Below are 25,373 nucleotides of genomic sequence, written 5' to 3'. Positions count from 1 at the left end.
CGTATAAAGGCGAATCGAAGCGGAGTACAGGCGGTTTTTCTCCGCTTCGATTCGTTTTGTTCTGTCACCCTTGGCCCTTAAATGGCCGATCGAAAAGACAGCTCGCGAGGCTAACGAGCAAGTCCATCATATTCCCCCGCCCCTCTCCTCCCCCTGATGGAAAAACCCAATGATTTTCGATTACAGCCGGCACCATACGACGTGTATATGCGACGTGTATGTCTGCTCGTGCGGCCCGCTCCGGATCCGCTTTTGCAGAACCCATAGGCAGCCTGCCGAATCGTTCAACGTCAAGTACATTAAAATAAGAGCGGGATAAAGAGCGTATGGCTCTTTGAGATGGCCGGTGTGAGATGAGAGTGAGTAGCCGGTCTCACGAGGTGCTCGTTGGACTGGAGGAGCACCACCTTGCTGCCAGAAAACCCGATGGCACCTTAAGGAGAGAAGTCAAGGGCAAGAAGCGTCCCTTCGTTGGCCAGTCTGGCCCAGCTTCGGCCCTACTTGGACCCCACTACCGACCGTCGCGTCTCCACCCCCTCCCCCACCGCCTCTCTTCATGTATTACACACGTCTCTCCTCGGTCGTAGAGAATCTCCCTGCTCCTCCAGCCCCTTCACCTTTCTGCGTCTCTCTCTCAACCCGCCCGCCCTCCCTCCCACCCCTCGCCTCGTCTCCCCCCTCCCCCTCCCCCTCCCCCTCGCCCCTTCTTCTCCACCATCATACCTTCTATCATCCTTCCGTTCCGCTCCCTCCACCTTTTCCAAGAGCCCTTCTTCTCATCGGCGGGCTTCTCTGCCGACGTTCCTTCCAACACACACTCCGAACGACCGAGAGTGTCGGTAGAATCCGTCGTCGGTGCTCTCTCGGTGCTTTCTTGAAATTCGTCTCTCTACCAGCAGTAGCAGCACCAGTAGCAGCACCAGTAGCCAACAGCAGCAGCAGCAGCAGCAACACACCGGGTTGTATGTTATACACTTACGACAGAGTGTACGGACAGAGAGACCAACTCACCTCCTCCCCCTTTCGTCTCTCAACACGAATCCATATGTATGGGGTTGAGAGGCGCACCAGGCGACGCAAATGTGCTGACTACATTACGCCGCTATATAAGATAGCCGGCCAACCATCCTATCCCCACAGACCGAGCCAGATCGGCAGACCGTTCACAGACGGACCAACGAACCGATTTACCGATACACCTCGGGACCACGACGCATCTTTTTCACGTTTGACACGGGCCACGCTCCGCGAATCACCTCCGTCAGACTTCGCCTTTCGCACGATTCGCCGATTCGGTTTCACCATCCGATCGAGAGGACACTCGCCGATTTATCACACACGGTTTCCGATATATATCATCGGCGAAGGTGATCGGATTTTTTATTTTCTCTTTTCACTTTCTTACCATTCTTCGTTCCTTGTATTTCTTTTTCGCGATTTTTCTACGCTTCGGCGACGATTTGCCCAAATCTTGGACGATTTCGTTTCAAACAATCACGCACGTCATCGTCGAGAGGATCGAGGAGTTTTGCAATCGGTAATAAAAAAACTGTAACAGCGACGCACGTGACGCGAAGGTTTTCGAAAAGAGCAATCGGTAGCCGTATCTCGCGCACACAGGTACCCTAGGTCGGGGTACCCACACACCACACGAAAAACAGTATCGGTGACCGATCGTCAGTGAGTGCATCGAGGAGAGACAAGGTCGAAGATGATCCCTCTGACAGCGACCACGTGCTTCCTAATCGCCATCACGTTCCTGGCGCTCGCGCTGATCCTGCTGGATCATCTAAGGTCCAAGAAAACGGCGAAGAACGTCATCCTGGACGATCACGTCCTGCCGGAACCACCTGGCCCGAGACCATGGCCGATTCTGGGCTCCCTTCATATCCTGGGACGCTACGACGTACCCTACAAAGCTTTCGCTGACCTTGTTAGGGACTACGACTGCCAAGTGATCAAGTTAAGGATGGGATCCATGCCCTGCGTGGTCGTCAATGGCCTGGAGAACATCAGAGAAGTGCTCACGATCAAGGGACATCACTTCGATTCCAGGCCGAACTTTGCCAGATATCATTTGCTCTTCGGTGGAAACAAGGAGAACTGTAAGGAAAAATTTCTTCGTTTCTTTTTCATTTTAACATATGTTTGCTTTCTTGCTTCTTCTTCGTTTTTCGATGTCCGGCATCGGCAAGAATTTTTGGTTGCTCGTGTTAAAAGTTGTCCGTTTCTTTATTTCTCTTGGAATAAATTAATCGAGTTCTTACCTTGAGATTGAGATTCTTTTAGGAACTAGTTGAGTAATCATTTTTTGAATCTCGAGTTTGACATTCTGAAGGTTCTATTCGTCGTCAGATTCTAGAACGTTGTTCTAGGTTTCTCGTTTCTATTTCAAATTGGACGTCACGGCTCGCGAGGGAATTTTTCAAAATCAAACGTCGTCTATAAGTTACTCTTCCTTTGTTATCTTGTCTTTTTAAATGGATTTTTCAAGTCATCATTTGAAAATTACTTGGTAATTCATTAAAGATCGACCAAGATTTTTCGAAGGATCTTGCAGTTCGTGAATAATCAAGAAAAAGTAAACCTCCACTGTTTCAACGGGCTGGAATTAATTAGACTAGCCGTTCAGCCGCTTGAAAACTCGTTCGTCATGCAAACTGCCTCGATAGTTATTTTTGATTATTCGAAAAACTCGTATCCACGCGTTACGTAACCGCACTCTCTGCTTCGAGTCTTCTCGTAAACCTTTGAAAAACTTGTTTATAAAATATTTAGCCACCGTGATTAGAATTATGTTATACGGGTCGAAATTATGTAGATATATAGCTGACTCGGACACATTTTGTTTACAAATAATGAATTATTTCAATTATTTTAGAAATTAGAACACATTGTGAGATTCGAATAAATTATTCCCAAATTATTTCTTATTTGAGTTAATTCGATTATTTAAATAGAACGATGAATAATCTCAAGTACAAAATTATTTGAAATTTATATCTGTAAAACGATTGACAGTGTTGAAACGCAAGTATTGGAAAATACTGTAAATTGTTTGAATATAAAATAAAAAGCGATTCCATTTGATAGCCAAATAATGAAATAATGTAGAGAAAAATTATTATTTAGTTAGTTATTAGTTGTTTCAATTATTATCTAATTAAGATAATATATTATTCAATTCATTACTTAATTACTACGAATGATTAAAACATTTCTATGATTCTCCTGCTTGAGTTTATATTTGAAATAAGTGCTTTGATAATTATTGGAAGCATGCATTTATCATTTGGAGAGATTTCAGGACATCCTCCGTTCCATTTTTTATATAAATTAATAAAGACTGCAAATTGTTGTAGTTAAATTTCAAAAATTTTTTAATTTTCAAGTTAATAATTTTTAGGGTTTGTTAATTGGGAAAGTATTATATATTGAATCACGTAGTAATAATTACTTAATGAAGTATATGATATTTTAAAGAATTATCAATCTAATTTCGTTTTTTTTTTTTTTTTTTTGAGCTTTTGAAACTTGAGATGAGGTTATAAGAAATTTTAAAGTGCATAAAATGCACGTAACATGGGAGAATATTAGGTAAATGCATATCAGATGTCGTTTTACACAATTAATTCTCTAGTTTCTTAAAAATATCGTAGATTTACTTATTTAATTTTCATTTAACTCGATACATTATTTCGACGATTATTTTCTTTCTGAAAAACTCTTAGTACGAAAACATAAATTAAAGTACTTTTCCCAAATTTAACATCACAATATAACCAACTTTCATACTTTTATTATAAATGTTCTCAACATTAAACATACACGTAATTTATAATATATTTCCCTATTTCTTGAACATAATTAACGAGGTGTACATTATATTGCAGTTGTAATTAATATATTTAAATATAATTACATTCGAGCGATATGTATAAGCAATGCTTATACTCGAATGCAATTGTATTTAAGTAAATCATACAATTAGAATGAAGAGTGGCGCCAGCATGCTGAAATCGGGCTTCCATATGCACCTAATGGTCAAGCGGTTGAAAGGAAAGAAAACGAATATGTTCGGGAAAAAAGAATATGTTCGACGGGTGTCGAATCGGCGTGAGTCAGTGTGAAAATTGAATTCGTCGACACCTCACGTCACGGCTGCTGAAAACTCGTTCCCCATGCTAACGACCTTGCCATACGCGACACGTGAGCGGCCGGCCCACACAACCGCAGCCCGTTTATTTTTCGCGTGGCTCGTGCTTTCGTTGCATCCACCGAACGCCCGAAACTCGTGCTAAGGTCAACGCCGAAGCGGTACCAAGTGCAAGCCGGAAAGGTCACGGTACCACTTTCACGCGTTCCTGGCTCACCTGGCAGCCGGCAAACAGGATCAAGGCTGATCTACCGGAGGCGATTCCGATACTCCGCAGTCAGCACCATTTTCTCCCTCCCACTGTCTCTTTCTCTCTATCTCTCTCTTTCTCCCTCTGTCGCTTCCTGCATAATACAATAAGCATGTGTCTTCTGTCCTCGTCATAATTTACCACTTTGAGCCAGAAATGTCGAATTGATTTTAGTCTAGACTCTTCGATCGACTCGTTATTTAGGAAGTGAAGAAATAATCGCATCGAAGGGAGAAATTTGTCTCTGATTCGCAGCGATTGGACTTGTGGAAAGTAAACTTTGTTTTACGCTTTGTGCCTGATTGGCACAATTCTGTGGCTCCTTGGTCGTTTGTGAAATCTTCTGAAAACTTATGATTCTAAAACTATGTATTCTAAACTGTATGGAATATGTGTATGAAATTCTAAGTTTTTATTTATATTTTATTTTTATTTGTAATTAGCAAATGAAGCAAATATTTATCTAGATCCAAGTTCTTTAATTTATAAAATTAATAATCATAAAATCATAAGATGTTCAGTCATAAAATTATACAATCTTCAGTGATTTAGTTGATCAAAAATTTCTATAAACACATCTTTTCACAGCCTCAGCAAACAAGTTTAAAATTCAATTCACTCTAACTAAAACACTAACTATCGAGAACATGTATATATTGGCCATCTTATAAAACAAAGAAGTTTTCCTTTAGAACTTAGTAAAATATAAATCTACAAAATTCAAACATAATCCAATATGTGTTATTAATTCATATGTAATTCAATGTAATACAATATAATATCGAGCAATATACGTACACGTAAGCACATATACTTTTTTTAATTTAACATTCGTTCGATCAAACTTGAAACAGGATTATCGTGGCTGTAAGCTTATCTTGTGAAGTAAAACAGATATTCAAAAAATCCTGGGTTTCTCGGGTCTCCAGGAACCAAGTTGCAGAGCTGTACGATATATGTCCTGGCGAGTGGCGAGAAACCAGGTCACTTCCTGTTCTGGACTGCCCTGCGACCGCTTTGATTTGAAATCGAGTCGCCTGACTCGCGCACCGATGAATCGATTTTCTGCCGAGTGCGCGCTCGATCCCCGGCATCCGCCGATGCTTGCATTTCCGCGTACACGTTCCCCCGTGTCGGAGAGAGAGAGAAAGAGGAAGAACGATAACGGAAAGGGAGAGGAGAAAGAGTACGGCGTCGGCGAAATTCTTTTTTTCCATTTCGTTTCCATTCTCTCTTATTTTTCTTTCGTCTTTCTCTTTTTTTCCATCAGTCGACGATATTTCGAAACGCGTGTCGTACTTGCGTCACCAGGTGCCGTTTGAAGGTCAAGTTTAACGTGGTCATCTTTATTTTACTTTGACGGCCGGTGATCAATGAAAATTTTTGAACTTCGTCGATTGATTTGTTCTCTGTTGATTCATCGAGCAACAAATTTGTGATATTTTAGTCTTTTTTTAATTCTTTACAATTCCTTCAATTCTTTTTTTTTTTTTTTAATCCTTCTAATAGAAATTGTTTTTCTTGAAACATTTGTGTAATGCATGTTTTCTTCTTTCGAGATTTCTTACTTTTTTTCCTAAATAAAAATTTTCCTAGATATGTTCCTTCCCTTAGATAAAATTCCTTTCTTTCCTGAAATTTCTTATTATTGGAAAATTTTTACCCAAAGCTTCAAGTTAATAGAAATCTTTATTTTTCGAGTTAGAATAAAAATTTTTTTATAAATATTATATATATTATATTGTCGATATTCTCTATAATAGAAAATTTCTTTGTCTCGAAATTCTCTATAACAGAAATTATTTTCCTCACAGTTCTCTTAAAATTAAAATCTCTTGCAAAAAGAAGAAATCACTGTAGAAATCTTTTTGTCTCGAAATTTATTTTTCTCCCAAAATATAATATAATATAATTTTCTCCCCTCACGACAGTATTTAACCAAATTTTCCAAGAGTTCTCTACAAATTCACAAATACCATTTTCTTTCTATTTTCCAGCTCTGGCATTTTGCAACTGGTCAGAGGTGCAGAAGACCCGAAGAGACATGCTTCGCGCGTACACATTCCCTCGCGCGTTCTCCGCCCGCTACAACGATTTAAACCAGATAATCGGCGAGGAAATGGACTTTATGATCAACCATCTGGACTCCCTCTCAAACACAAACGTGCACGCGAAGCCATTGATCCTTCATTCCTGCGCGAACGTCTTCATCACGTATCTCTGTTCCAAAAACTTCCATCTGGAACACGATGGTTTCCGGCATATGGTGGCTAACTTCGACAAAGTATTCTTCGAGGTGAACCAAGGCTACGCAGCCGATTTCCTACCATTCCTCATGCCTCTTCATCACAGAAACATGGCGAGAATGGCACACTGGAGCCACGAAATCAGAAGATTCGTCATTAAGAACATTATATCTGATCGAGTGAACGCATGGAATGGCGTTGTTCCTGAGAAAGACTACGCAGACTGTCTGATCAATCATGTCAAGAGCGGATCAGAGCCTGAGATGTCTTGGAACACAGCGTTGTTCGTAATGGAAGATATCATTGGCGGTCACAGTGCAATTGGAAATCTTCTGGTCAAGGTTCTAGGATTCATTGTTACGAGGCCGGACGTTCAGAAGGTTGCTCAAGAGGAGATCGATAGTCTTGGTATCGCCGGGAATTTCGTTGGATTGGAGAACAGAACATCCTTGCCTTACGTGGAGGCCATTATCTTGGAGACTATTAGACTAATTGCCAGTCCTATTGTTCCTCACGTGGCCAATCAGGATAGCTCCATTGCTGGTAAGCTTTTCCTTTTAATGCACGATTGTGGATTTTTATGCACAATCAGATTTGTAGTTGGAAAATTTTGAAATTTCATACATTTTATACATTGTTAGAGAGTTACTTTAACAATTATATGTATTAATTCTTAAATTTTTTATTAGAATAAATAATTGAAATGAATTAACAATCTTCTATTTTGCTCTGGTTTTGATGGACAAGAAGAAATATTGGACAAATTAACAAGATGTATATCTGTATATTGATTAATAATATAATAATTCATAATAATAATGATAATAATAATAATAAATAAGATATATTAATAAGAAATTTTTTATTCAAGCTTAAAATATTTTTTAATGAGAGAGATAATTAATTATGATAGTTTATTGCATATTTAATATATTATGTACATTTTGTTAATATGACTGAATATATCTAACTATAACCTATATAGGAATTTTAAACAAAATTTCTTATTCTCTCTTTTTCTCTTGCTGAGAAATCCTAGTTTAGTAACAAAGAATATTTATACATTTATGAGAAATTTAAAAATGCAGAAATCTTTAGTAAGTAAAATTACTCACAGCACAATAATGTAAATCTTTTACTTATTTGTACATAAATTATTCACTCCTTTCTGCTATTTTTTTGTACTAATTAAATGTGCAAACTGTCCAACATAAATAGAATGACTCGCAATAAATTTTCCGTTTGTTTCTCCACAATCTATTTAAAAATAGAACGTCTAACATAAATATTTAACAAGTAAAATAAATTTTCACAGTAACTGGAACATGTCGTCGGATACTTCCTTTCTCTTTATCAATCCAAAACCCAACTCAATGTACCAGGAAACACTATCAATCTCACAATTATTGTCTCTGTTCTCAGGTTACAGAATCAAGAAAGACACCTTCATCTTCCTCAACAACTACGAGCTGAACATGTCCACAGATCTGTGGACGTCGCCAGAGAAATTCATGCCCGACAGATTCGTGCAAAACGGAAGGTTACTGAAACCGGAACACTTTCTACCGTTCGGCGGAGGTCGGAGGTCGTGCATGGGCTACAAACTCGTGCAGTATCTGAGCTTCGCGGTCCTGGCCACGTTGCTGAAGAACTTCACGATAACACCGGTGAAGAACGAGGACTACACGATCCCGATTGGGAACCTCGCTCTGCCAGAAATGACGTTCAAATTTCGGTTTGAACGACGGTAGACGGTGAACGGTTGGCCTTGAAGGAAAGGGCTGACTCGAAGATTTCCGGTTGCTTCGGTGACAATGAGAGAGAGAGAGACTTGAACACGATAGGGCAACTGACAACGGATTCGTTGATCCACGATCAAGAGAGGAGCTTCGCTTCGAAAATTTCGAAGGAATTGAGCTGAACAGAGGCTTCTGATCTATATATGTATATTCTTCTCTTTTAAACAAAGCTTTATAAGAAGGTTGGATGAAGTGTGTTTGACCTTCGTCAGCAACGAGAGCTTTACTGACATTACTAGATGGTTAAGGTAGCAAATTTGTTGATCGTCCATCGAGATGGAGTAAATTCACTTTGCCCACCGTCGAAACGGTTCGAAGACGATCAGCCGCGATATCAGGAGAGAAAACTTGGACTGAAGAAAGAAGAGGACTGACCCCCGCGAGAGGCAGCGGAGGGGCGAGAACAAGTTGTCATTTTGACGAGCAGCGTAGGTAAACCGAGACTTACCGACTCATCTTCTTGTGTTTCTCTCTTATGGAGGATTCGTCATATTCTTTGCATCTTATAGAGAAGACTCTTTGTATCTTTTTCTTTTTTTCTCTGAAGATCTTTAGTTTACAGAAACAGAAAGAAATGCATAAAAATTTGCAACTTATGTTATCGAACGATAATCTTTGGCGAATTTTCATTTCACTCGAAATCGATCGACGCACACTCGCTTTATTCTTCTTCTTCTTCTTTTTTGTTTTTCGCTCTACACACTTTCTATTTTTCACTCTTCTCGATTACATCGTCGTGTGAACATGAAAATTACATATGCGTATGTTCACATTTAACAAAATTTTATATGGTCGAATTCCACTGATTCATTAATTGAATTATTTGAGTTCCAACAATGTTCAAACAATACAAAAATTCAAATAATTTAATTGTAATGATTAGATTGCGAATTTTTATGCAAATTCGTACTTTGAAAACATAAGAATACAGTTGAAAAAATTAATAGAACAAAGAGAAAAATTTTGTCTAATTAAGTCTAATAATAATTATCAGTTCCAAGATTCGAAATTGTACTGAATAGCTACAATTAAATAACAATTATTATTACATTATTGCAATTATTAGAAATTATTATTAACAACAACGAAGTAACAGTAAGCAAACGAAATTCTGGTTGTAACGTGGAGAGTTGATATCGATCGACGAGTCGCCCGAGTGATTCACGAAGATCCACGGATCAGAAATCGTCGAGACTGATTCTTTTTCTGTTTGATCCAGCGATCACGTACGCCGGTTTATCGTCTGATAAAACTTTGAAACGCTCGTTGGAAAGACGAGACGCGAGAACGTGAGCGGTAAGCACGGTGAAGTATATATCATTCCGCGTTTTGATTCCGCGTGAAATCAAAACGACAAACGCCTCGCGACCCTTCAACAGGGTGACAATCAATCGCGCAAATTTCATCGTCGTTCGCGGTATATTTCAAATACTCGATCGAATATCTGCATCAACATTGATCCAATATTGATTTCTTCTTTCCCTTCTGAATGTCCATGCGGTTTTGGAATTTTGCGAAGAACGTACCGACGTGTCGCGCACAAATCTCTGCCTGCGAAATTATTTGGACACTCGTCATAGAAATCTTTCACATACGCAGAGACTCGAAAGACAAGTTTCATATTTTTCTCGAAATTGGAAGAAATGAAACGATATTTCATAGAACGGAGAATCTCATATGTTAATAATTATGTTATTAAATACACATGGAATTAGAAAATTTTATTATTTGCGATAAACGTGTACCAACTGTGTATTAAAGTTAAGAAGCGTTCGAAGATTTTTTAGTAGCATTTTTGCATACAGATTTCAAATTCCATCGATACAATCGTGATTAAACTGTGGATTTTTGTACGAAATCAAGGTTCTACGTGCTTGTGAAATTCGTGCCGTTTCATACGCAACAATTTAGCCAATGATCTATTCTCAATATTTTATATATTTTTACGTGTGTGCATTCTGTGCATTTTCTCATATTTAAATTTCGCAAAAAAACGCATAAAAATCCTGCAGTCTAATTAGGACAGTTGGGTCTGGCTAATGAAATGACTCATAATTAAACTGTGGATTTTTGTGCATTTGTAGGAAATCTTAAAGTGCAGAATTGCACAGAATGCGCACGATATCAAGGCATATAGTGCTTTCTAATGACATTCAATACGTAAAATTTTGTAATTACACTTTCAAAAATATAAATTCACATAAAACTCTGCAGTCTACGAATGATATATCGACAAAAGATTTCTATGAATATTATGCTTTCGTGAGCCATTTTATCCCAAAATTGTCACAACTCGAAATAATTTAATCCTTTGTTTATAAGATTATAAGACATCAAAATCTTGAAAGCGTGAATTTAAGAGTGGGAAATTTAAAAAGAAAATGATGATATTTCACGAGAAGAATTATATAATTAAACTGTGGATTGTATTCTAGGAATAATTTTTGTTCCTGTTATTCTATTTTTAACTAACTCTTCTACAAATAATTTCTCGATTTCTTTGAGTTGCGACAGTTTTGAAAAAACGCACGTGAAGACATTTTTCATTCATTGATACTCGGTTGATTCAGAACCGCGGTGAGCGTTCAGCTTGTTTCCTTTTTTTCTTCTTTTTTTTAGTTTTATCTTTTGACGTTTTGTAGATTCGATATTTCAAAGCGAAGACCAAAGTGTACGTAGAATGAAATTATTGTAATATTAAGCTGTCTTATAGCTGTAGCTAGTCTCCTGTTTCTTCCAAACAATCGTGGCTCATCGAGAAAAAAACCAAGCGATGAAATTTCTCCAATGTTGGACCAACGTTCGTGCGAGATAGCGTGAAATCGGTTCTATGTTTTTCTTCTTCTTCTTCTCTTCTCTTTTTTTTTTTTTTTCTTGCGATCGAAGAAAATCGTTAACAAGAACATCGCACCGAAGCGTACAACATGTTGAAAGAAGTTTGTTAATTCTCGTTTCACGACGCGTTCCCTTCCTCTTTACTCTCATCTTCTCTTCTTTAACACTAGATCAAACCTACGATCAAACTCTGAACTTTCAGATCAGAGACGTCAAAAAAGTAGCAAAGCATTATGATACAATGGAGAACGAAAAATCATTCAAATCTGTGAGAAACACATTGTTTCACATCTATGAAATATCTAACAAAAATTATAAATTGATCGTTTCGATTATTTTAATAGTTCTAGTGTTAATATATCCTTTTCTCTTTCGTTTCTCGTTTCCCTTCATGCAAATTCGACCGATTATTTGCACGATTATTATTACACCGATTTTCGTTGTTTGTGAAGAGAATTCACTGAAGAAGTAGGATACACGTACTATTTTTAAATTGAAAAATATACAGTGGCGGACAGAAGAATGTTTAAAAAGCAAATGACACGAATTTAGTAAAATGGAATTTCATTTAACAACAGCAACAAACTGGGATATAATATCCACAGTAAGTTTCAGAGAAAGTTTAATCCTTAAATGCTATAAACATCGAGACATTTACAATTATTATATTTATATTACAACTATTATATTATATTACACGGGCCGCTAATTTAGTGACTTTTATTAACCCTTTGCGAATTTCTAACTAATAATTATGCAGTTCCTCAGCTATTATTCGTATTTATTTTCATAATGAATCTACTGGGATAAAATCATTTATCCAAATTTACTAGAATGAAATCTATTCTACTCAATCATACAAAAGGTTAATAAATTGATGAATTGTTGTTGAATCGTTCTTAATGAATTTTAAAATGACTATTCAGGTTGATTGAAATATAAATATAGATTTTACATATTCAGTACATCAAATGAAACACTTAAGCTGCAAACTGGGTTCTATGAAAGGACTTGGACGAGTACCTAAAATGGGAATGAGTATTTCTCAGAAGAAAAAGTTTAATACACATTTTATTTAACACAAATATAAAATTTCAATTTTATGCATTCTTGTGCCAATCGCTGTATACCTCTTAGAATAAAAAATATTAGTAAAAACATTTCTAGTAAAAAATTTGCTAATTTATAATGTTATATAGACATACAAATTTCAAACTTTCTTTGTTTCGTTTTTCTGTGGTGCAAAAGAGTGGTCGTTCGAAAGGGGGTGGGAAAATGGTAGAGAACGAACGAGTCTCGAGTAAGACGAGAGAAATTCTTTTCTAATTATAATTATTAATTATTACACGACTGAACGATATTCTCAAAGAGGAAATTCGATTTCGCGAGAGCTACGTTCGCGTATAATAATTTATTTTTGCGCTATTAAGCATTGATTTTTATTATTATTATTATTATTATTATTATGTTATTATATTATATTATATTGTATTATTTTATATTATATTATATTATATTATATTATTTCCGCTTGCTATTATTATTATCACTATTACTACAGTAGTTAGAACTTTCATCCCTCTTTTATCATCACAGTTCTCCCCCATATTTCGTGCTTCCACGTCCGTATGTTATTTTGTGTTTTGTTATTTAATTATCGTGATTGTTACGACATTTGTTAATTTATTATTTAAGATTTTAATAATAAAAGCCATAAATAAAACATTTTCATTCATTTTTTTTTTCTATTTAATTGATTCTTTCTTCAGTGATCTCTCTGTATTTTCCTTGTGGATATGAGGATTATATTGTTAGTAATATTATTTACTAAAAAAAAAAAAAAAACATACATACTCATCGAGAAATTTCCTTGCTTTTGTTCGTTAATATTTTCTGTCAATTCCTTGCTTTATGATTTTTTTTTCTTCTTAGAGAAACATCAGTCTTATAACATATCGGATATAAAATATATGCATACTGCTTCACAAAATTAAAAGATCAAATTATAATTAAATTACAATTTTTTAGTGAAGACAATTAATTGAATCTTCCGAAAGCTAAAAGCTATAACAGTTCAAAGATCGACAATTTTACTGATTTAATTCTATGAAGTAGTATAATTTATATTTATTAATCTTCAATTTAACTCGTAACTTCACTGAAAACAATAAAATTAGAAACAGATGTTTTTATTTTATGTCGAATTTCTATTACAAAAAAAGTGTAAAAACACAAAACAGAACGAAATAGTTCAAATTTTAATATACATAAATTACCACAGTTCATAACCCAATGATAGTATTTGAGGGTTACAGAAAATTGAAATTAAAAAATCGAATTCAAAGTAGTTTGTTTTGTTCTTTCAAATCGAAATCATAATTCGAATGTAACTCGTAACTATATATAATTTGTATTTATTAATTTCAACTTTAAACAAAAAAAGAAATTGAGAAATTCGATTTTAAATTCCAAGGGACTGCATTTCAATTCAAATGAAAATCATAATTAACTCTCGTTTTTATTAGATCCTTTCTTTCATTAACTTCTTTTTGTATCTCTTCATTTCTTTTACGAGTGAAAGTATAAAATAGCACTAAAAAATTTCACATTCATTGAAAAGAAATAATCAGTCACAATACTAACAGCCATGTCAGTCAACCTTGACGTCTCTTATAGTTTTAGACGCATAATCGTTATCAGATAAAGCTTATTGTCACAGCTCTGCCTTATACCTACATATTTAAGACTGACGTACAAATAACAAGGTGATAACGTTTACAGTTCATAATACTCTGTGACACGATTAAATAATAAACGAAAGGATTTGACAAAACAAATTGAGCCGTTTCCAGACCAAACTGCTTAACTTCATTCTTAAATTTCAAATTTCAAAACACTTGATTTGATTGATGCTTAACTTCTTATATTTAAAACGGATTTTCCTAATAATTAGACTTAACATTATTACATAACAAAAATTCTTTTTATAGAAATAATACTTATGTAATTGTTTGTAAGTGACAATTATATCAGAATTATTATAATATAAAATATATATACAATTTATTATAACATACAATATATATAATTCATTTTTGTGAATAATTATATTTTTAATCATTTATTTCAGATTATTCTAAGCCTGTACCGTAGTTCATTCTATGATGTTCATTGTAATTTATATTTGAAAAAGAATATATATTATTCTCTACTTTTAGTTATTATATTTTTGTAGTTAATCGATTTGGCAAATGAGTGGCTCAATTATAACCACACCTTCAGAAAAGAAACTATTATGTACTATTAAAATGATTAGTAATTCTCTTAAATAATAATTCAGTTATCAATCAACAGTATTATACATTCGAGCATGTATTATATCTATATGTTGCATAGTATAAAAGCATTTGTTAACAATATAAAAGTAATCAATGGTATCAACGTTAACTGAAAGATTGAATTCTTAAATCATACTAAGAGAAAATGAATATAGATGATAATATAGGTAATTGCAACATATTCTAATTCATTAATTAACAACGATTAGTTAAATAAAAAAGCTAGATTTGCAAGAAATTTATCGAATAAAAATTTCGACTAACTTTTTTGAACAACATAAACAAAAATTAAGAGTATTTTCTCTTCTCGTCGCTAACATAATTTTTCCTCGCCTTTACAAAATTCGAATTTATTATTAATTTATCTTATCTTATCTTATTTTTTCTAAAAGAACTCATTATTATTATTAATTTATAATTACTACTACAACTGTCACTTCTTTCGAAAAAATTCTGGTTTTCTATCACGTTATCATTTCTTTTCGCCTTTAAAAAAAACTTAAATTTATCATTAACTTATCATTTTCCTTGACCTCTCAGAAAGTAGAAATTTATTATTGACCGATCATATTTCTGTAAGAAATTCAAACTTATCATTTCTTTTCAGAATCTCCAATTAATCCTTAACTTATCACTTATTTTCATTTTAAAAAAAGTTCAGATTTATTGTTACTTATTGTTGTCATTTCCTTCTTGCCTGCAAAATATTTCAGCTCATCATTTTCTTCCACCTCTAAAAAAAAGGAAACCTCGAATTTATCGTCAACTTGCCACTCGTTTTTTCTATCTTTCTAACATTTCACTTAATCCACAGGTAACTACACTCCTGCAGAAACATCCTTCAGATCTACCATCTTCTCTTTCTCCTGCGAGTCGGCGACCTCCTTCTTCCCGGCGAACATGTCTTCAATTTCTCTCAACGACTTCCCCTTAGTCTCAGGTAAGAAAAACACAACGAATATCGTGCCTAACAACGATATCACCGTGAAGAATATGAACACCCCGTGTTTACCCATAGCCAGCTCCATATCTGGATACGTCTTCACCGTGATGCAGCTGAATATGTAACTGATGCACGTGGTCAGTCCCGTTAATACTTCTTTCACCTTCGCTGGGTATACTTCACCAACCATGGCGAACGGAATCACCAGGAAGCCGAGGGTGCTGCCAAAAATGTACATAAGTATACATATGACAGGTACCAGACCTCCGTCGTTTATCGCGTATCCCTTATCCTTCACTAACAGGTACACAGACAACGCCCCCATGAAAATCGTCATTGCAGCACCAGAAACGATCGAAGGTTTTCGTCTTCCTAATTTCTTCGACACGCACGCCACCAATATGCTCCCTAACAACCTGGTGAGCCCGATCAAAACCGCCCCCAAATTTGGATCTATAGTGACGCCGGCGCTTTGCACAATGTTCACCGCGTAGTAAACGATGACGAATATCCCGGAGAACTGCTGGAAAAAGAAGTAGCCGATCATGATGCCGAAGGGCAGCATCGCGCTCCTCTTGGCCATGTGTTTCATGAAATTTTGCTTCCTCTCTTGCGGATGTGGTTTTAATTCTTGGTACAAGTGCGGCGGGGGCGGCACGTCTTTCGGGATGCCGTGGAATTTTTTCAACACCTGTAACGCCTCGTCTAGACGACCTCTGTCTCGTAACCAGATCGGGGTTTCTAGGACGACGGCCAAGGTCAGCACGGCCGAGACCAGGGGGAACATGGCGCACATCAGAGCCACCATTCGCCAGTTGTCCTTTGGGAATGAAAGATCAAGTTCAATGTGAGTCGGCGCGCGAGTGATTTTTCTGGTTTTTCTGATTGATACAGCATTGTATGTTTTGCGAAATTTAAAATGACTTGGGCTTTGCACGAGCCGAAGAGTAAATCGGTATAATAAAATTTTTTCTCAATCGAGATTGAAAGTTTATCGGTTAAATGTAATTCTCATTAAGAAATAACTCTTGTCGTGCAAATGTCATTTTATTATCATAGTCGATGGAACAATTTAGTCACGAATTATTAACCGAAAATTTTCCGAATTAGTATATTGGTAGAGTACAATTTCTTTATTGTATAAATACCGTGCAATATAATTAAATAAAGATACGTGCATTGTATCATACTGTATTACATATTATATTACATTGTGTTGTATAATTATATACAATATGTATTGTTCAATATAATATATAACGAAATGTAATATACTACGTAAATATGTAATACAATATTATATATCGTGCTCAACATATTTAAGAATATTTAGCACTGAAGCAAGAAAAGAAGAAAGAAAAGACGAATTACGTACATGGAATTTTATTTACCTTGAAAGCGTAGCCGAAAATGTAAACGATTAAAACACCGGCGGCAATGGCTATACTGGTCCACGTAGCCATAGTCGATCGCCATTTCGGAGAAGCAACTTCCGCGCTATAAACGGTGGCTGGTACCGAGGCCGTGCCTGTTGCAATTCCGGAAATAATTCTTCCTACAAGAATTTGCTCGTACGTTCCAGCGAGATAAATGACGAACCAGCCAATGAAGGATATGACGGACGTTATCAACAAGCTCAACTTTCTTCCGCGTCTCATGGTGTAACTGGAGAGAATGCAACCAAATGGAATGCCCAATGCTGTCGCTGTCGCTGTGGATTGTACAATTGGATTGTTAATTTTCAGTAGAGAACGTCGCCGGGGATTGATACTGTTTTTAAAATTAATAATTTAATTCATTTATTGATCGAGTGCCTGCTAAAAGTCTAATACCGAGTGAAGCGCATATGACAAATGAAGAATGAATTCATCTCGTGATATGTTTATTCAACATATTATTGTAACGTGTTATACTATTTGAACTTCTAGCAATTGTACTAATTTTCTTATCGGATCTCTGACTAGCTAGATCAGCTAGATTATAATAATCTAGCATGTCGAAAAAGAGCATAACTTGCAGATGTGTAAATTGGTTTAAAATTTCAGGAATGTAATTGCGACAGTCATTGCAATGTTGATGAGGCTTCAAAATATTTTATATGGCAAACACAATATGTAGTAAAGTATTATATCTCTTAATATTGAGATATAGAGGAACAAATAAATAAAAATGAATGTAATAAGAATATTTCGGATAATCGAAGCTAGTATGAATGATATTTTAATCTTGTAAACGTTGATTCAGTCACAAATTTTTCACAAAACTTCGATAACTTTGATATCTTAAACAATAATTAAATATTTTAAACAATAATTCAATAATTCAGACGATAATAGTAAACTATAATGTAAAATGATACAATTAGAAAACACAAATAATATTGATTATAATGAAAAAACAATAAGAATCAATAATAATAATTAATATTAAAACTTAAATAATACTGACCAATCCAATTTGCTTGAACTTTGTTGATTTTCACGTCACTAGTAGGTGACATCAATGGCTGCAATGCAACACCACTATAGCCGAAAGCCATGGATGGACCCAGAACCGAGGAATTCGCGCACAGCGACATAATTATCTACAAACGAATATTTCAAAGATAATATTTCGTATTCCGTATTTATTTAATTCATTATTTATTTCACTCGTTATTATTTAATTCATTAATATGGCAGAGAAATGGTGAAAAGTTTATGCATTTTTGGAAAATTTAAAAGCGCACATACATAACATGGGAAAGTATATAAAATATCCAAAAATAGAGTATTTATTGTAATATTTAACAGACGAAACAAATTTCTATTTGAGTTCCACTTCTTTAGTTGCGTTCGTGAAAATTTAAAAATGCATAAAAATTTGCAGAGTATTCAGAGTTATACAAAATTTTGTACAGAGTATCTTACTCTTTTTAAGAAAGAGAAAAGTATTGTATATAAATACAAATCCCTCCAGAAACATTTTTTTTTTTTTTCAAGACACTTTATATTGGATATAAAGATCGGTTATAATGGAGTATTGTTGAGATTGTTGAAAATGATTTCAAAATTGCTTCGAATAAACATATAAATTATTCTCATTACTGACATTAATCACTGACAGAACAAAAATCTCGTTATTAAGATTTCCATGTTACATAAATATCTACATAACATTACACATGAATATTTACGTGACTCTGCACGATGATGAAACGTTTCTCTGAAATCGTAAATATGCATAAAAGGTGCATTCATTAAAATATACACATATAAACATAATCGGTCACAAAATATTATCGATAATAGAATAATAGAAATAATCGATAACAAAAATATTTATCAAAATTTTTTAATTAAAAAAAGAAATTATCGACGATAGTATAATAGAAATAATCGGAACAATAATCGATAATGGAAATATTTATTAAAATCTTTCAATTAAAAGAATAATTTATCGAGTAAAAATATTCACCGTAGATAATAAAATTGTTTAATTACCCGCGTGTTTTATAATAAATAATAGATATAAATGTAGATATCTTTTAATAATAAAAGATTTTAGAATACAAATTAAAATATAATTCATTGATAGATTGATATAAAACAAACAAACAAAATTTTGTTATACAAAATATATCAAGACTTTATAGATTCCTCGTTGCATAAAGTGTTAATTAATTATTTTAGCATTGAAACAAATATAGTGCTTGTCCCAAGCTTATTCAACGGCAGTGTTTGTTATTCAACATTAATTTGATATATTTCTTTTGAAGTTGATCGAGTGAACAAAGGAATAAAGTTATCTAAGTTCCAGTAAATCAGGGAGGATTTTTTTTTTCTCTAACGATCTCACTATCGTCTGAGAGTCTGTTTTTATGTGACCAATATCGAAACCGGTTTGAGATGAAGGTTTACAGACGGACAAGTAGGAATAATTAAATTAAGCCTTGAAATATCATCGAGAGGTTTACGTAAAGTTGCGTTAAGTTAAAGTTGAATAATACCACGGTATTTGAGTTACGCAAATCTTTTTAACATACATATCTTTGTCTACGCTGATAATTTAATCGAGCCTGCCGTACAGTTAAAACGTCGGTGAATTATTATATTGGTTTCGAAGTTTTAGTCGAGAAAAACAATTCAGTAGGTAACATTGTTGATGATTCGTGCAGTTCTCAAAATTGTCTTTTCATTTAGTTTCTTCATCATCGTGAAAATTCACAAAAATTCTAGTCACGATAATATTTAAATAAAATATCACTAAATATTCTTTACTGATTTCTACAAAGCTTCATCGATTTATCAATTATTCTTGAACGACTTACGCATTTGCACCTAATAAATTATGCGACGTTAAAATTCTCTTCTGCTTACTTATCATAAAGTACACGTTAAAAATCAATAAAATTACGACACTTGTTACTCTTTAAATGTAAGATCTCTTAAGATTTTTGAATGATGATGGAGTGTATATACACTATTCTATAAAACTAAAGAAATTAGCAAATTATAACCAGAAAACTTTCGACATTGGAATTCCTGTAACATCGTAGAAAATTCTGTCTGTAATCATTTTAAAGGAGGAAGCCTTTATTTTTATATCTGTGAACTTAGTTCTTTTTTTTTTTATTATTATATATATTCTTGTTATATTATTGTTATTGTTGTTATTAATATCCATGTTTTGAGACACTTATACTTATAGTTTTAAGTCTCTAATCTACTTTTAGTCTCTAGGAATTCGTTGAATCATGAGAGTGTCGCGAAAGGAAAAGAAAAATAGAAGAACTGTATGTACTTGTAATGACAGAAATTTAAGTACATTAGATAGCAGGTTAGATAACTTAGAGTCTTGGCTTAGGTAGCTTAAAAGTCAAGATAGAACTTGATTTCTCATTTATCTCTACATTTTCTATCAAGATTTCTAACTCTATTTTTTTTTCTTTTTTTTTTTAAGACCTTATATAACATATCTTTGCTAGTAAAAAGATACGAGGAATCAGGTTCTTAATGTATACTTATATTCAAATCACATTCACACATTACAACTGGAAAAAAAATAAATGGTTGAAAAATGTAAATTATGTTATGTTCGAGTAGAATTCAGAAAATAAATCTTAGGAAGTTATGAAAACAATTAATTATTGAATCAAGATTACCATGAATCGTACAGTTTTGATAATCCATAGATTAATATTCCACCATGTACTGTCCATTTTACTTAACCAAAATTCTCAAACGAATAAAATTTGAAAAGCTTCTCTTTTTATAAAGTAATAATTGCAAATTGTACAGTTTAAATACATTCGAATGCTTATTGAAGCAGTTTCCAGTTGTCCTTTGAAGTATTTTCTTTTAAAGAAATTTTTTACAAAGTAATGAGGTCTTAGAATATTTAATTTTTACTACAGAAATAATGTTTAAATTAGCATCTTGCATGTAAGCTAGTTTTTTAATCGTGCAGAGTTGAATAAAGTAGATATTTTTTTGCATATCTTACAGGCTACTTAACATTTTTCGCAGTGTTACTCTAAAATTCATGTACACATAAAATACTGAGTTATATAAAATCACTCAGTATTTTATGTGAAAATTATAAAGTCACTATTGTAAAGCCGTAAATTTTTTCCTCTTCGAAGCAAACAAGTTTTGCATGTTGTGAATTATTGATAAACCATAAAAAATTTTATATTACATGCGCTATTGAAAACACAGACCGTGGAATTTTTTTAAATGTAAGCTCCACTGAGAACAGATAAGGAAACGTTCTGGAAAATAAAAGTTAATGAGATAACAAACATATTTAAGATATTCAAGCACACCCTATATGTACATACATACAGTGAATCATCTCAATTCGATTAAATGAATTTTTTACACTTTTCCAAGTGCGTCCGATCGTAAACTCACGTGATAACATAAGACTTTTGTGACAGTAATTAATCCCCGTCGAGTGCTTTAGAAAGAGATCGAGCAATGAAAAGTTTCATTTTTAAACAAGTAAAAGAAAAAAAAAAAAAAATACAATTTAATCCCATTTTAAACAACAGTAGCATCACAATCAACGTAGTCGAGAGATAAGAACATTTTTGTGTGACTCACTCGATACTATCTCCGCTGATATTGTCTAATCAAACCGAAAAAATATCGCAAGTTCTCTTCGTTATCGCTGTTATTAGCATTATTTTCTTACGCGTATGTGTGACGTATGTGCCAAAGACTAAATCTCTAGAAGGCAGGAATAAAAATTGTTCGACTAAAACGATTTCACGATAAACGATTTTGCTCCGGACATCAAATATTCGTAATCTATCTCAACTCACCTAATAGAAATTAATAATTTGTCGTAATAATGAAGTCGTAAGTGATCTTTGACTATTTTCAGTTCATTACAATTAATTTATAATATTAAGAATATTTTTAATTCGTTCTAGATTATAATGTCTTTGTTCATAAACTACGTATTTTCATACATTCTATAGTAATTTTATGCTATTACGTTCTATCTTGCTTTGCTTTTTATCGGTTATCATAATAATTATTCTAAAGTGCTATTGAATAACTCTTCTCGGTTCAATTTTTTATTTTTTTATTTTTTTTCCCCTGTTGATTTATCTTTCAAATTAAAGAAAGCTTTCATGTAAATCGTGAACTTATCGTAATTTTATAATAGATTTCAATTTATTGATCAATTCCCCTTCCTTCAGTCTTTCATTTTCCTATTCATTCTCAGTTTGAAATAGGTAATATCAAAGAAACTGATTATGTAAGTATTTTGTTATTGAATATAGTCGCCTTCGTGATTTAACGTAATTTAACGTATGTTGCAATAATGATTCAGAAATCGTGGTTCGCTTTTACAGAGATAAGGAAATATACCAACCAAGATTAGTATTATTAGAATTATTTAGAAGCATTATTAATAGACCGCAAATTTTTATGCGTTTCTTATAAGAAATTCAAAGGCACGGAATTGCAAAAAATATATACAAATAATGAAAAAATATATAAAATATATAAAATATCAAAAATATAGTGCTTTTTATAATATTTCGCACGTAAAACGATCTTTTACCAGTTAATATATAAATGTAATATATATTATAGTATATATAAATACTAATATACTATAATATTATTATTATTGTTATTGTTTAATATTTTAAGACCTTTCGTAACATTAAGTTATACAAAATAATATATTTTCGAAAAAGAAAATTTTATTCTTGTATAACTTCTACTATTTTATGTATGTTGTTATCTTCTGTTAATTCCGACCATTTCTAATGTTGTATAGAAACTTTTTTAATGATAAAATAATAAAATAGAAATAGTTGCTTCCATTTAACCATTAAGAGCAATTATAACTAATAAATCACATACAATCTTTTTAAGCATCCTGCCGAAAATACGAATTTGCATAAAAATTTGCAGTTTAGTTATTAACAAGAAGAAATTCTACCTGATATATAACACCTTTCTTCTCTCGTCTCCTCTCCTCCTCTGCATCCGGTATACTCTGAAAGGAAATCATTTTAGATTTCCTGATGCATGCAATACATTGAAGTGTAAATTTCCAATTTTCAACAAAAACTTTTCAGTATCTTTACTTTAGTGTTACTACTTACGACAGTATACGGATTTATGTAATAAACGTAGAACTACGTATGACTTTCCACTTATTTTTATCTTTAAATATTTACAAGTTTTACGTAATTACGAAGAGAATTGCGACGATGAACACGTAATGATAAAAATATTTCTTCGGAATATTTTCGAATTCATATTGAATATTAATGAAGTTGAACAGCACTCCACATTATATAATTTCCTTTGTCAGTTATTAAAATTGTAATTGTAAATATAATAACAATAGTAGAGTTAATTATATAATAATAACGAAATTGGAATTATTTAATTACCAAATGAATTTAATTTATTAAACTTTCATATTAATTTTATAATAGTGTGTACGAAATTTTCAAATTGGTTTTCAAAATGTATTAAAACAATAAGTAAATGATAATTAGGAAAAGATATTGTTAAAAGTTTCAAGAATATCCGAATAAAAATTTTTTAGTCAAATTTAGAATATTCTACGCGATATAATTTCGTTTGATAATTATTTTGAAAGTTGCCTGATAATAACTTAAACTGAAACAGTACAAACGATATTGAAATAAAAGATATATTATTGAAAAATTATTTAACAAAATTTTGAATTATTCCATATAATATACTTTGATAATTATGTTGACTGAGACTGAAACAATACTATAGACAAAGACATACCAATATAGAACGATTCTATGAAAATTTTCATATCTTATCATTAGATGCAGGATGTCGCAAATCACGTGAAGAATATTTATAACATCAAAAACTAAGGAATATAGTTCGCGTAAAAGAATTTCAATTATGATTCATCTTTCGTGTTACAAACAATTTATGACTTTATACTAGAAATATGTGCATATATATATACATAATTATTATTAATAATTACCTTAGGAATTATAATTACATAGAATGGCATCACAGTGAAAATTAATTAATATCATTACACTAGAGTTTTATCTAGATCAGGAAAGAGATCAGATAAGGTGATAAAAAAATTTCATTGTGGAAGTATTTTTACCGATAACAAGATTACCTTGTTCTCCAAATGTCCGTCCACGTGCCCGTTCGAGCCATTTATCCCATTTGCGATACTCATTTTCAACTTTCTTAGTAGTAAGTACCTTTTCAGACGTCACAACTGTACACCTGCTTCTTCAATTGTTTCGCATTTGTCCATTCTATGCGTCGATTAACAATTTATCGCCAATATGACTTTTCACGAATTTTCTGTTGACTTCTTTCTTCTTGCTTAAAAAAAGGATTTGCTGGCATTTAATGACAAAACGATCAATATTCGATATCTAGAGACGTCTGGGAATCTTGATCACAGACGAATTAAATTTGAATTTATTGATAAATATTTGTAGGAATATATTTTTATCAAATTCATAGGAAATAGAAATTTCTTTCTAAAATTGTAAAGAATAAAATTCAATTCAGAATAAATTCACAATCGATTAGTATATTAGTATTATATATAATAATCCACAATTATGTATAATTTTTTTCATCTGAACGATGCTAATGAAATTATAAGATTTTCTATATACGAATAAACGAAGAATTTCTTATTTAATTCATAAATTAATATTAATATATATATATATATATTAATAATTTGATTTAATATCATGCCACAAGCAATTCAGAATCAGATTTCTTTTTAATCAAAAAATTCGCTGAATATTATTAATTTAATTATCGTGGATCTAATATCAATAATTTAATTGTCAGAGAATAGTGGAAATTACAACTTGATATGAAATTTCATTTACCTGAAATGGAAATTCTTTCGGGACATTCATAACTTTTTTTCTTTCTTTCAGTTTCACAAAGAATTCAATGGATCGTCGTCGTCGTCATCCGAATCCTCAACTACTTCCCAGAAAATCGGATTCCACAGTCCTACGAAGAATGTCATCAACCAGAAATCTCCTAAGTAAACTAGCAAGACCCTTTGACACAGCAAGCCTTGAAGTCTCCACCAATTAATGAAATATTTATTCTCCACCTCATCCACTTGCCATAAGAAATTCATCTCCCCTTCGTGGCAAAGGAATACTTCGTGTCAAATCTTGTTCTATACGCACAAAAATTCTCGATCATTTTTGATATATTATTTTTAATAATGTTCCTTTACGAAAGTAATGTAAATAATGCAAAATTGTATATTTGATTATCGATTTGAAATATTTGGTATAT

At 33.1% G+C, this 25,373-nt stretch overlaps 2 protein-coding genes across 3 annotated transcripts; one reads left to right on the top strand and one right to left on the bottom strand.

The window, feature by feature from the left end:
* Nucleotides 1–1,015: 1,015 nt before the first annotated feature.
* On the top strand, nt 1,016–9,291 carry LOC122527519 (cytochrome P450 307a1-like). Its single transcript, XM_043651779.1, has 3 exons — nt 1,016–2,105; nt 6,404–7,195; nt 8,075–9,291. The coding sequence occupies exons 1-3, from the start codon at nt 1,712–1,714 to the stop codon at nt 8,401–8,403; spliced, it is 1,515 nt and encodes a 504-aa protein (XP_043507714.1). The 5' UTR covers nt 1,016–1,711; the 3' UTR covers nt 8,404–9,291.
* A 5,823-nt stretch (nt 9,292–15,114) lies between these two features.
* Nucleotides 15,115–25,035, bottom strand: LOC122527518 (facilitated trehalose transporter Tret1-like). 2 transcript variants are annotated; one of them, XM_043651776.1, is made up of 6 exons: nt 24,947–25,035; nt 24,205–24,415; nt 23,014–23,070; nt 18,016–18,151; nt 16,959–17,278; nt 15,115–16,387 (listed from the first exon to the last, which is right to left on the bottom strand). In XM_043651776.1, the coding sequence occupies exons 2-6, from the start codon at nt 24,265–24,267 to the stop codon at nt 15,443–15,445; spliced, it is 1,521 nt and encodes a 506-aa protein (XP_043507711.1). In that variant the 5' UTR covers nt 24,268–24,415; nt 24,947–25,035; the 3' UTR covers nt 15,115–15,442. The 2 variants fall into 2 exon arrangements, with proteins under 2 accessions (XP_043507711.1, XP_043507713.1); XM_043651778.1 differs by lacking the exons at nt 23,014–23,070; nt 24,947–25,035 and having other exon boundaries at nt 24,205–24,290.
* Between the last annotated feature and the right edge of the window lie 338 nt (nt 25,036–25,373).

This window comes from Frieseomelitta varia, unplaced genomic scaffold, assembly GCF_011392965.1.
Source record: "Frieseomelitta varia isolate USP_RPSP 00005682 unplaced genomic scaffold, Fvar_1.2 scaffold_222, whole genome shotgun sequence".
Taxonomy (NCBI): Eukaryota; Metazoa; Arthropoda; class Insecta; order Hymenoptera; family Apidae; genus Frieseomelitta; species Frieseomelitta varia.
The sequence above is the reverse complement of the archived record's forward strand: the minus strand, read 5'-3'. Positions and strand labels throughout refer to the sequence as shown.